The 13,439-nt window shown below is 35.9% G+C and overlaps 1 protein-coding gene across 11 annotated transcripts in view; it reads left to right on the forward strand.

Moving 5' to 3' along the window:
* The window catches only part of AGBL3 (AGBL carboxypeptidase 3), a 78,573-nt gene that overhangs the window by 23,886 nt on the left and 41,248 nt on the right, over nucleotides 1-13,439 (forward strand). For all 11 annotated transcript variants that reach the window (XM_045495732.1, XM_045495740.1, XM_045495736.1 and 8 more), the window contains 4 exons: nucleotides 4,647-4,785; nucleotides 5,966-6,745; nucleotides 11,068-11,230; nucleotides 12,840-12,966. In XM_045495732.1, the coding sequence (XP_045351688.1) occupies nucleotides 4,647-4,785; nucleotides 5,966-6,745; nucleotides 11,068-11,230; nucleotides 12,840-12,966 (1,209 nt within the window). The remainder of the gene's footprint in view (nucleotides 1-4,646; nucleotides 4,786-5,965; nucleotides 6,746-11,067; nucleotides 11,231-12,839; nucleotides 12,967-13,439) is intronic.

The following is a 13,439-nucleotide window of genomic DNA, read 5'->3' on the forward strand; positions in this document are numbered from 1 at the left end:
ATTCAATTTCTTCGCTGGTTATGGGTCTGTTCAAGCTTTCTATTTCCTCCTGGTTGAGTTTTGGAAGAGTGTGGGTGTTCAGGAATTTGTCCATTTCTTCCAGGTTGTCCAATTTGTTGGCATATAATTTTTCATAGTATTCCCTGATAATTGTTTGTATCTCTGAGGGATTGGTTGTAATAATTCCATTTTCATTCATGATTTTATCTATTTGGGTCATCTCCCTTTTCTTTTTGAGAAGCCTGGCTAGAGGTTTGTCAATTTTGTTTATTTTTTCAAAAAACCAACTCTTGGTTTCGTTGATCTGCTCTACAGTTTTTTTAGACTCTATATTGTTTATTTCTGCTCTGATCTTTATTATTTCTCTTCTTCTGCTGGGTTTAGGCTGCCTTTGCTGTTCTGCTTCCATTTCCTTTAGGTGTGCTGTTAGATTTTGTATTTGGGATTTTTCTTGTTTCTTGAGATAGGCCTGGATTGCAATGTATTTTCCTCTCAGGACTGCCTTCGCTGCGTCCCAAAGCGTTTGGATTGTTGTATTTTCATTTTCGTTTGTTTCCATATATTTTTTTATTTCTTCTCTAATTGCCTGGTTGACCCACTCATTCGTTAGTAGGGTGCTCTTTAACCTCCATGCTTTTGGAGGTTTTCCAGACTTTTTTCTGTGGTTGATTTCAAGCTTCATAGCATTGTGGTCTGAAAGTATGCATGGTATAATTTCAATTCTGGTAAACTTATGGAGGGCTGTTTTGTGACCCAGTATATGATCTATCTTGGAGAATGTTCCATGTGCACTCGAGAAGAAAGTATATTCTGTTGCTTTGGGATGCAGAGTTCTAAATATATCTGTCAAGTCCATCTGATCCAATGTCTCATTCAGGGCCCTTGTTTCTTTATTGACCGTGTGTCTAGATGATCTATCCATTTCTGTAAGTGGGGTGTTAAAGTCCCCTGCAATTACCACATTCTTATCAATAAGGTTGCTTATGTTTATGAGTAGTTGTTTTATATATTTGGGGGCTCCGGTATTCGGCGCATAGACATTTATAATTGTTAGCTCTTCCTGATGGATAGACCCTGTAACTATTATATAATGTCCTTCTTCATCTCTTGTTACAGCCTTTAATTTAAAGTCTAGTTTGTCTGATATAAGTATGGCTACTCCAGCTTTCTTTTGGCTTCCAGTAGCATGATAAATAGTTCTCCATCCCCTCACTCTCAATCTAAAGGTGTCCTCAGGTCTAAAATGAGTCTCTTGTAGACAGCAAATAGATGGGTCTTGTTTTTTTATCCATTCTGATACCCTATGTCTTTTGGTTGGCACATTTAATCCATTTACATTCAGTGTTATTATAGAAAGATATGGGTTTAGAGTCATTGTGATGTCTGTATGTTTTATGCTTGTAGTGATGTCTCTGGTATTTTGTCTCACAGGGTCCCCCTTAGGATTTCTTGTAGGGCTGGTTTAGTGGTGACAAATTCCTTCAGTTTTTGTTTGTTTGGGAAGACCTTTATCTCTCCTTCTATTCTAAATGACAGACTTGCTGGATAAAGGATTCTCGGCTGCATACTTTTTCTGTCTAGCACACTGAAAATCTCGTGCCAATTCTTTCTGGCCTGCCAAGTTTCAAAAGAGAGATCAGTCACGAGTCTTATAGGTCTCCCTTTATATGTGAGGGCACGTTTACCCCTTGCTGCTTTCAGAATTTTCTCTTTATCCTTGTATTTTGCCAGTTTCACTATGATATGTCGTGCAGAAGATCGATTCAAGTTACGTCTGAAGGGAGTTCTCTGTGCCTCTTGGATTTCAATGCCTTTTTCCTTCCCCAGTTCAGGGAAGTTCTCAGCTATTATTTCTTCAAGTACCCCTTCAGCACCTTTCCCTCTCTCTTCCTCCTCTGGGATACCAATTATGCGTATATTATTTCTTTTTAGTGTATCACTTAGTTCTCTAATTTTCCCCTCATACTCCTGGATTTTTTTATCTCTCTTTCTCTCAGCTTCCTCTTTTTCCATAACTTTATCTTCTAGTTCACCTATTCTCTCCTCTGCCTCTTCAATCCGAGCTGTGGTGGTCTCCATTTTGTTTTGCATTTCATTTAAAGCGTTTTTCAGCTCCTCATGACTGTTCCTTAGTCCCTTGATCTCTGTAGCAAGGGATTCTCTGCTGTCCTGTATACTGTTTTCAAGCCCGGCGATTAATTTTATGACTATTATTCTAAATTCACTTTCTGTTATATTATTTAAATCATTTTTGATCAGCTCATTAGCAGTTGTTATTTCCTGGAGATTCTTCTGAGGGGAATTCTTCCGCTTGGTCATTTTGGATAGTCCCTGGCGTGGTGAGGACCTGCAGGGCACTTCCCCTGTGCTGTACTCACATATTTTTTAAGAACCAGAGTAAAGACAAGCATCTCTGATTTTTTTTAATTTCAAATATTTACATGGCTAACCTGCCTTAGAACTTCTGCACATAACTTAAATGTGATCTGATAAAATATTAAAATAGTTGAGGTGAGTCAATCAGGGTCTTGTCAGGAACTGAATAGCATACTGGGAGTAATTTAAGAAAGTTTAATGGAAGTATAACTTACCAAAGTGTGGACAGACTTAAGAGAGACTCACAAGGGATGGTAAAGCAACATAAAACTGTCAAGAGAGCAAAATCATTGTGTGTCCTAGGCCTGAAAGAGTAAAATGGTTTTCAGATCTGTAGCTATAGGAAAGAGAAATCTCCAAACAACAAGATGCATAGAATTCTGGGTTCATGGTTTTTTTTCTTCTAAAAATTTTTTCTTTAAAATGTTCCATTGTCTTGTGACATCTTTTGTCTTAAATAAAAAGTTAGCCATAATTTTTATCATTGTTCCCTACATATATATAATGTGTCTTTTTCTCTCTGGCTGTTTTCAGCAATTTGACTATGATCTGCCTAGATTTGGATACCATTATATTTGGATACCTGCTTGAAGTTTGCTGGACTTCTTTGATCCATAGGTTAATAGAGTTGGAATTTTTTTTCAAATTTGACAACTTTTCAGCCATTATTTATTCACATATTTTTTCTGTATTTTTTCTCTTCTGTCCTTTGGAATGCCAATTACACATATGTTGGATTTCTAGCTATGTTCCACATGTCACTGGATCTTTTTTTTTTCTTCTCTGTCCTTGAGTCTGGATAATTGTATTTATCTGTTTTTAAATTTACTGCATCTTTCTTTTGCAGTATTCAATTTTTCTTAAGCCTCAGGAAAAATGTTCTTAACAGTCAAGATCGATATTTGTACTTTGAGAACTCTAGTAATGCAAAATCTCATATCTGATTTACAATAGTATGCTAATAACAAAACATCTTTCTTAAACCCATCTAATAAATCATTAACTTCAGTTATTGTAATTTTTATTTCTAGCCTTTTCATTTGGTTCTTTTTTTGTAGTTTTTCAGGGTTTTTTTGAGATTACTTGATCTGTTTGTTCATTATCTCTATCTTTTCCTGTAAGTCTTTAGATATATATTCAGAGTCATCTGTTAATCCCAACATCTCGGTTATCTTGGGGTTTGTTGAAAATTATGTGCGTGTGTGTGTGTGTGACCATGGATCACATTTTTCCTGCTTTTCTTCATGTTTCATATTTTTTCCTAATCATATGCAGGACGTTGTGAAAATATGTTTTAGAAGTCTGTATTAATGTTCTTTTTAAAAATTATGCCACAGTTTGTTCTGGTAGGCAGCTAAATTGCTGGCATATCATTTTGCTTCTTTCAGGCTTGGTTTTATTTTTTTATAAGGGCAGACTTTTGTAAGGGCAAAATTTTTATTTTGTCTTAGTCCTTCAGTTAGTCCTAGGTCTTGGTCTTTACTCTTGGATGTGGTACATATGCCTAGTATGCTCCCTTTCTTGAATCATGAAAGAATGCTTGAGATGCTCCATAAAGTCTTTCCATTCCGGATAGTTTAGAATTACAGTATATTCTAGAATTGCATATCTCAGCGCCACAGTAACATTTTCCTATCTTACTCGGTCTTATCTTGTGCTTATACAGCCAAGCCCTCAGCCATGAAGGGAACCACCATGTAGACTTTTGAGGCCCTCCATCTATGTAGCTTTCATCTCTCTGGTGTCCTGTCTCATAAATTTCCGTAGCCCCAAGCAACTGTCTTGCCTCCTCAGCTCAGCAAGACTGTTAGAGTATTCTTAAGTGCCACCTTCTTAGGATGTAGTCAGAAAGTATTCCCAGGAAGAAAGCCAGGGTTAAACATGGGCATACTTCATGTATTTATCTTCTTTCAACTATTATTATAGTTCTAGTCTGTGTGTTATCCAAATATATGGAAACAGCTCATATTTTTTTATCCAGCTTTATAGTTATTTATAGTGAATGGGAAAGTTCAGGACCAATTACTTCATAAAAATTAGAAGTAGGAGAAATACTTTTAATGTGACAAATACATGAATTTATTTTAGGCATTGCTTTTCTAGTCTGAAAATTCTTAGACTTCAACAAATCTGTATGTTAGTGTCAAATTACTTTAAAATTTTAAATCCTTAGTGACACTTCAGTTATACTGTGGCTCCAAACTCTGTGCAGAATAATCTGTGTACTTTAGACATGGCTTGATACCTTTATGGTCTTCTTCTGTCATCAGCTTACAAGGAGCCCTGTTTTGTGTATTCCCGAGTAGGGGGCAACCGAACACCCCTGAAGCAACCTGTGGATAACTATGACAATACTTTGATGTTTGAAGCAAGGTTTGAGAGTGGAAATCTACAGAAGGTAGTCAAAGTGTAGGTTTTAATTATTTTTATTTGAGGAGCTGGACCTTCAACTATTTATTATTTTCTGTATTAGGTACATTAAAGTTTTAGTATTCATTAATGAACTGTAATTCCTTGAAGTATAGATGCCAATTAGAGATTGTGAAGGGGGTATGAAAGGTTCAAATTCTGGATTCAGATACTATGAACTTAAGCAGATTTCTGTAGTGTACATTTTTAATATGCCAGTATGAACTGTCAGACACACACACACACATACACTCACACTGCTTCTCAAATTTTTTACTGGAATAGTGTTTGAGATGAGTGTTCTATAAAATATGTTTGGGAACATGCATGCTATCCAAGAGCATTCTTTAAAAGAATTTTTACTATGAAAATATTTAAATACAGAGAATAATACAGTTCTCTATTAACCATCATAAACCCATGACCTAGATTCACCAGCTCTGGTTTTGCATCCTTTATTTCACCTATTTCTCAATCACTATTTATAACACATACACATACACAGTAAGTACATAGTCCTGATAGAAGAGAAGGTTACTTGGCAAAGAAAAGTCACAAATAACCCAGCAAGATTGTGTGTGTGTGTGTGTGTGTGTGTGTGTAAAACAAATGTGCCAGTAAAATTATTTTTACCTTTATTTAAGTATCCTTCGTGATTAAGTACGAGGGATGCAAATAGTTACCAAAAACAGTCCTTAAAAAGTTTTCAAATTTTTTAATGTATGTGGTTGTATTAATTTATATGTTTTAAACTTTTCTCAATGATAGTATTTCAGATCTCTAGAGTTTGAATCTAGTAGAAAAAGGAATATATATCTGAAGTTAAAAAAAAAAAAAGAAACAGTGGACTTTAAGTTTTAAGAGCTCTTTAATCATTTCTTTTATAGGAAATGTAATCGGGGTAAAATACAGAATTTTTTTATCAAATGCCCATTTTAATGTGCTCTCTTGAATTACAAAGAAATAAAAAGGCTTTAGAGAATTAGCACAGAAGCAATTTCATATCCAGTAAGAACATTTCAAAACTTTTATCTTTTACAATTACTTGCTGTTGGATGCTGCCTAAATAGTTTCAGGAAAAAAGGCTCTCAGTGAATAGGTAAAAGTAAAATAATTTTCCTTATGTAATTTAAATTTGAATGTCATTTTTACATGTTTCTTTTTCCTTTTTATGTATTAGGGCAGAATATGAATACCAGTTGACTGTGCGCCCTGACCTCTTCACAAATAAACACACCCAGTGGTACTATTTCCAAGTCACTAATACTCAAGCAGGAATCGTCTATAGATTCACTATAATCAATTTCACTAAGCCTGCTAGTCTTTACAGTCGGGGTATGCGCCCACTGTTTTATTCTGAAAAAGAGGCCAAGGCTCATAATATTGGCTGGCAGAGAATAGGAGACCAAATCAAATATTATAGGAACAACCAGGGACAAGAGGGGCGCCATTATTTCTCTCTTACATGGACGTTTCAATTTCCACACAACAAAGATACCTGCTACTTTGCTCACTGCTATCCGTATACTTACACCAACCTGCAAGAATACTTGTCTAGTATCAATAATGACTCAGTACGGTCAAAGTTTTGTAAAATACGTGTCCTGTGCCACACAATTGCTAGAAACATGGTGTATGTTTTAACGATCACTACTCCTTTGAAGAATGCTGACTCAAGAAAGCGAAAGGCTGTGATTTTGACTGCAAGGGTACATCCAGGGGAAACCAACAGCTCTTGGATCATGAAAGGCTTCCTAGATTATATTTTAGGAGACTCAAGTGATGCACAGTTGCTTCGGGACACTTTCATCTTCAAGGTGGTACCTATGCTGAATCCAGATGGTGTGATAGTGGGAAATTATCGTTGTTCCTTAGCTGGACAAGATTTAAACCGTAACTATACATCTGTCCTAAAGGAATCATTTCCTTCTGTTTGGTATACCCGGAACATGATCCGTAGGTAAGATAAGTCTCAAATTACCTCTCTGCTTATTTAGTAAACTTGGAAGTGAGAATTTGGTTACCACAATCCCATTCATTTTACCCTAGCTTCTTAAGATAGTTTAACTAATTGTTTAACTATAGCTACTTAATTTTTTCTCCACTCTTTCCACTCTTCTTTCTGGCATTATGCCACTGGATTCACTATCCTTTTCTTAAATAATGAATACATTTCTAGAACATTTTAGTGGCTTTGTGAAACTAATAGTTAAATTTGCATATCCCAAATCTGGTTTCTTGCTAAAGGTAGCACTGATGTTTACTTCGGGATGCTTGAATCTCTTACATGTGAAAATTAGTTATATGTCATAGGGCCTCCTGGCGCTATATTGATCATACATTGCTCTTTGATGAGCCTTTTTTTTTATTAAGTATTTTAACTCTAGTATAGTTAACATATAATATTATATTAGTTTAGGTGTACAATATAGTCGTTCAACAGTTCTATACATTACTCAGTGTTCATCATGATAAGTGTACTCTTTTGACTATCAGGTTGCATAGTTATTGCAATTTTGATGAATAATAGTGTTTATTTCCCCCGGAAAAGAAATGAACAGCTTTAAATTTTCCAAAGAATCCAGAGCAGCAAATGCACATAATATTTAAATTTTTGTTGAAGGGGTGAATTCTTTAATAGATTCAGTTAATAACAATCAAGAATAGGCATGTGCTAGAGCAGAAAGATTTACTGGAGTCAGAGAACCCCATTCCAAGTCCAAAGCCTCTTGACTTTTTTGGTTAAGAGTGTGGAGTGGCGTTACAATATCAGATTGGAATCCTGGTATGCCATTTGCTGTGTGGCCTTGAGCAATTTAAAAACAAATCTAAAGTTTGGTTTTCTCATCTATAAAGTATATAGATGTGGTAATAATAATACTTACTTCATAGGCAGGAGGATTAAATGAGAGTGTTATTTAAAAAGTGCCCAGATGGGGAGCCTGGGTGGCTCAGTCGGTTAAGCATCTGACTTCGGCTCGGGTCATGATCTCACGGTCTGTGAGTTCAAGCCACGCATGGGGCTCTGTGCTGACAGCCTGGAGCCTGCTTCAGATTCTGTGTCTCCCTCTCTGCCCCTCCCCTGTTCATGCTCAATTAAACATTTAAAAAAATTATAAAAAGTACCCAGAATAAAATACAGAACACTGAAAGATCTAAGTGTTTTCAGTGTTAGCTCAAATATAAAAAGAAAAAATTGATAATGAATCAGATATAGATGTAAAAACTCTTGGTAAACTATTTAGGATTATTCAAATATTTACAATAATAAGTACATTACAGAGACTGTTTATATCCTTATCCCACTTTGCTAGGGCCCCTAGTGCAAGTACAAGAACCCTGTTTCAAGGCTGAGGATGTCAAGGGTACCTCCAGTCCATCAGAGCTGCTGACAGGCTTAGGATGGCCCCAGTTATCTCAGTTCAGCATCAACTTTCACTTCCGTGTTAATCCTTTTATCTGCTTAGGCACAAAGGGACTAAGGTGCAGATCCCCACCAAAAGGACTCAAAACTCTGTTTTCATACCCCTCACAGATGTGGTCTCCAGGATTCCCTGCAGTTATCTGAGAAATATTAAGTGATTAAAAAAATAATAAACTATGACGTCCTTTTTCCCCTGGGGATAACAATAAAAAGAGAGCTAAGTAATGTGATGACCCTGATTGGATTCTGGGACAGAAAAGACATTCGTGGCAAAACCAGTGAAATCCAAATAAGGTTGGGAGTGTAGTTACTGGTCGTATACCAATGTTGCTTTCTTCATTTTGAACACTGTACCATGGTTAAGTAATTTGTTAACGGGGGAAACTGGGTGAGGAGTACATGGAAACACTCCTATTTTTCCAATTTTTGGGTAATCTAAAATTATTCTAGAATTTTTTTTTAAAATCCTAAGAAAGGATGCTGATTAGAATATCTATAGTATCTGCTTAGTGCTCTTTGACATAAAGGGTCCCTGGTCCAACACAAGATGGATTATAGGCCAAGGCCCTTTGGCTTGTCTCTGTAGAAAATACTTTAAATGTCTTAGTTCTTCTCAGGTTGCCTTGTAAGAAGGTTAAGGCAGGAATCTACTCAGTAAGTTTCAGAAAGACTTCCAAGAAGGAAAACTACCTCAATGCAATTGATCATAGGCAGGTAAGTAGAATAAGAAGTCACATATGTGTGGGAAGGCAAGCAGCTATAAATATATCTAAGATTTAGTATAGTTAAAGAATATGAGAATAAGAGTAGTTTTAGTATAGGTTACTTAGTATACGTTACTTAGAATATCTTAACCTGTGGGTAAGAAAAAAGATCCAAGATGTTTCTCAAGTGATTTAAATTCATGTAAAATTTAGACCCTTCAGAAGTAATGACATATCTTTGAGAATTAGTTAAAAGTTTGTTTTAACTTACATATAAGAAACTGAAAGGTCATTTAAACTGGGGAAATGTTTATTTCAAAATGTTTAGTGTATTTCATATTTAAGGCCCTAACTTGATATTCTTGTTTTATAATCTACTTCGTTATCTAAAAACTTGTAATGATCATTTAGTGGCTTTCTGTCAGTCTTCCATTTTCCATTAGAATTTATTGGGCACCAAATGAGAAAAGGGCAACCAATTAATACATGTAACAGACTTTACTTTGGGATTTCGCTATAGTTTAAAGGAGTATTGTTGCTAATGTAAGCTATGTTTTGATTTTAGGTTTTAATATTTTTGTTATAAAAGTAATATATTTCATATTACTATAAGTATCATTCATTACTAACATTTTGGTACTTACCCTTCCAGATATAATAGTATATGTGATTTTGGTTATTTAAGTGATAGAACACTATATAAAGTTTAGAAATATGGGGGAGAGGAGGCAAAAAATGCCCATCATCCTACCATCTTAACACCACTTTTTTTTTTTAACCTTTTTAATGCCTCTTCATTAGTTCTTTTCATCAGTTTGGAGGGGGCTTATTTTTTTATAGCTTTAATACTCATTGAATGGCAAGTTTTACAAGCCAAGGATTGTGCTCCTAAGAAATGTGTAGTAATTCATTTGTTAAAAATTTACCAGAAAAAAAATTCAAACTTTAGTGCCATTTTTCTCAAAATGATATTTACCGTTTTTTAAAATTTTTGTTAATGTTTGTATTTATTTTTGAGACAGAGAGAGGCAGAGCATGAGCAAGGGAGGGGCAGAGAGAGAGGGAGACACAGAATCCAAAGCAGGCTCCAGGCTCTAGGCTCTGAGCTGTCAGCACAGAGCCCGATGCAGGGCTCGAACTCACGGACTGCGAGATCATGACCTGAGCTGAAGTCAGACGCTCAACTGACTGAACACCCAGGCGCCCCAGATATTTACCATTTTAATCAAGGGTTGTATAATAATTGGCTTCAGCCCCAAGTTGTCTGGTACTCAGTTTTTAACAAATATTTGGGTACTTGTGTACATAGCACTGTTCTAGATGATTTGAAACATTTCTTACCCATAAGGAGATTAAATATCAAAAATATAAAAAATTTCCAAGGTAAGTGTCAAGTAAATGGTACCAATATTATGTGCTACAGGAATTCAAAAAAAAGAAAAATCTATGACCCTGACTAATTAGGAAGTGAGACATGAAGTCAGCCTTGAGGGGCAGTATTTGTACATACAGAGATGAAGAAAGAAGATGTTCTAGTCAGAAAGAATCTCTGTCAAAGCTAATGGGCAAAGCTAGGAGTGAGCTGTTTTCTGTGTGCAAGGGAAAACCAGAATAATAAAGCAGAGGGATCCTGTTGGAGAGTCTTGGGTGGAAGGCAAATTTTATCCTTATAATGGAAGGTAAACATCCACATTTTATATATGTATATAGTTAATAGGAAATTATTAGAGATGTTTTAAAATTGTCGGGGCGCCTGGGTGGCGCAGTCGGTTAAGGGTCCGACTTCAGCCAGGTCACGATCTCACGGTCCGTGAGTTCGAGCCCCGCGTCAGGCTCTGGGCTGATGGCTCAGAGCCTGGAGCCTGTTTCCGATTCTGTGTCTCCCTCTCTCTCTGCCCCTCCCCCATTCATGCTCTGTCTCTCTCTGTCCCAAAAATAAATAAACGTTGAAAAAAAAGTATTTTTAAAAATAAAAAAAAAATAAAAATAAAATAAAATTGTCAATGTGCAGTATGGATAAGAGAAAGAAGTCGAAAGCAAGGATATAAGAAATTCTGTTTATTTGGGTATTAGACTTGTAAATCCATAGTTCCACCCAGAGAAGAAAAATGCAGAGGTAAAATTTAGTAACTTCGTTCTTTTTTTCCTTGGTAGATTAATGGAGAAACGAGAGGTTATTTTATATTGTGACCTTCATGGCCATAGTAGGAAAGAGAACATCTTCATGTATGGTTGTGACAGTAGTGAGAGATGTAAAGCATTATACTTACAACAACAAATCTTTCCACTTATGCTGAGCAAAAATTGTCCAGATAAAGTAAGTACCATTTAAGATTTTTTTTTTAAGATTTTTTTTCTTTTTTAACCTTTATTTATTTTTGAGACAGAGAGAGACAGCATGAATGGGAAGGGTCAGAGAGAGGGAGACACAGAATCTGAAACAGGCTCCAGGCTGTGAGTTGTCAGCACAGAGCCCGACGCGGGGCTCAAACTCACGGACCATGAGATCATGACCTGAGTCAAAGCCGGCCGTTTAACCTACTGAGCCACCCAGGCGCCCCCCATTTAAGATTTTTAACTTTTCTTTTATTACATGTTGCTCATGTGAGACTGCAGAATAGATCATCTTAGTAAACTGCTTTTTTATTTATTTTGCCTGGTTTATACAATGGACCATAAAAAAGCAACTGTGGGGAATGTTTAATTTGAAATGTGAAGGAAAAAATGTGCCTTATCCTTCCACCTTAATGGTAAAAGACTAGTTTCCTCATAAGGTCGGGAACAAGGCCGGCATAGCCAGCCTTAACCCCTTCAATTCAGCCTTATACTGGAGGTTCTAAGTGCTGAAAGGCAAGAGAGAAATAAAAGGCAGACACTTTGGAAAGGAACAAGTAATAAAGATGACACAGTTGTCTTCATAGAAAATCCGAAGCAGTCCACAAAAAAAGTCCTCGAATAAGTGAGTTCAGCAATGTCCTACATGACAAGGTCCACCCACAAAAACCAGTTACATTTCTATAGACTCACACCAGACACTTGGAAACTGCAACTGAAAATGGTATCATTTACTGTAGCTTCAGAATAAATTAAATACTTGTGACTGTAAAGGAATGATACAAGGGAGAATTTTAGAGGTGATGGAATTGACCTATATCCTGATTGTAGTAGTGCTTACACAGATCTCTACATGTGTTTAACTCAGAATGGAACACAAGTCACTTTTATCATAAATAAAAAATAAAATTACAAAAACTTTTTTTTTGTACTAAAACATTTTATAGATATAACAGTCTTTTAGGACAGCTTTCCAGTGATCGATCTTGTGAAAATAAAGCATCCTTATTCTATTCAAAAAAATCTACATTAATCAGGGACACTTCGGTGGTTCAGTCAGTTGAGCCTCTGACTTGGGATCAGGTCATGGTCTCGTGACTTTGTGGGTTTGAGCCCCACATCAGGCTCTGTGCTCACAGCTCAGAGCCTGGAGCTTGCTTTGGATTCTCCCCCTCCCCACACCCCATCTCTGCCCCTCTCCTTGTTCACACTCTTGGCTTTCTCAAAAATAAACATTAAAAAAATTTTTTTTAATCTACATTAATCGTTATTTCTAAACATATTTAAGCCCTTTCCTATAAGTTTTTTAAAGTATAAGATCTTATCCCAACAGTATCAAGAATTAATAGGTTTTGAAGGTATATGTTTTATATAGATTAAAAGTAAAATTTATTACCAGCATTCAAATCTGTAGTTCTCAGAAATGTAAATATGTCATCCTTAGGAAATAAAAGCCCGTGAAACTTTAGAGAGAATTACTGCTTTTGCACTACTTCCTCCTTTTCAATCCTAGTTCTGAGAAAGACATTGTACTCAGAAAAACACACTTTTCTCTCTTTTTTTTTTTTTTTTTTTTTTTTGCTTATTTTTAGTTTTCATTCTCAGCTTGCAAGTTTAATGTTCAGAAGAGCAAAGAGGGAACAGGAAGGGTGGTAATGTGGAAAATGGGAATCAAGAACAGCTTCACCATGGAGGCTACTTTTTGTGGATCTACCCTGGGTAAGACTAAGTGTTCTCATTCATGGCTGTCAGAGCTTCAAACCAAAGAGTCGTTTTTAACATAAGATTAATAGTGTAGACAGTTTGATAGTGAGCACTTTCTTCCTACTTAGAAACATGCTGGTGTCCAATCAATTCTCTAAACAGGATGAATTAACAAACTACCACTATATGCATCTCCATCTCATCATTTTCCCTTTGTTTAGAAAAGGGAGTTTTAGCATATAGATAACATCCCTAATTGGTTATTTCATGAACTAATTTTTTATTTTTTTTGTTATGTTTTTAAGAAAGAGTCCTTATAGATGACTCCTGATTGCAAGAAAAAGCAATGTTCATACTTAAAACATCAGGATAGACATGTCTTTAGTGGATTTGCTATCTGCAAGTCAAAATAGACTGGGTTTGTTGGGGGTTCCTTGGGGGGTCAATTTATATTTTAATGGAAGCACTTGTTTCCTTTAAAAATAAAA

This window comes from Leopardus geoffroyi, chromosome A2, assembly GCF_018350155.1.
Source record: "Leopardus geoffroyi isolate Oge1 chromosome A2, O.geoffroyi_Oge1_pat1.0, whole genome shotgun sequence".
Taxonomy (NCBI): Eukaryota; Metazoa; Chordata; class Mammalia; order Carnivora; family Felidae; genus Leopardus; species Leopardus geoffroyi.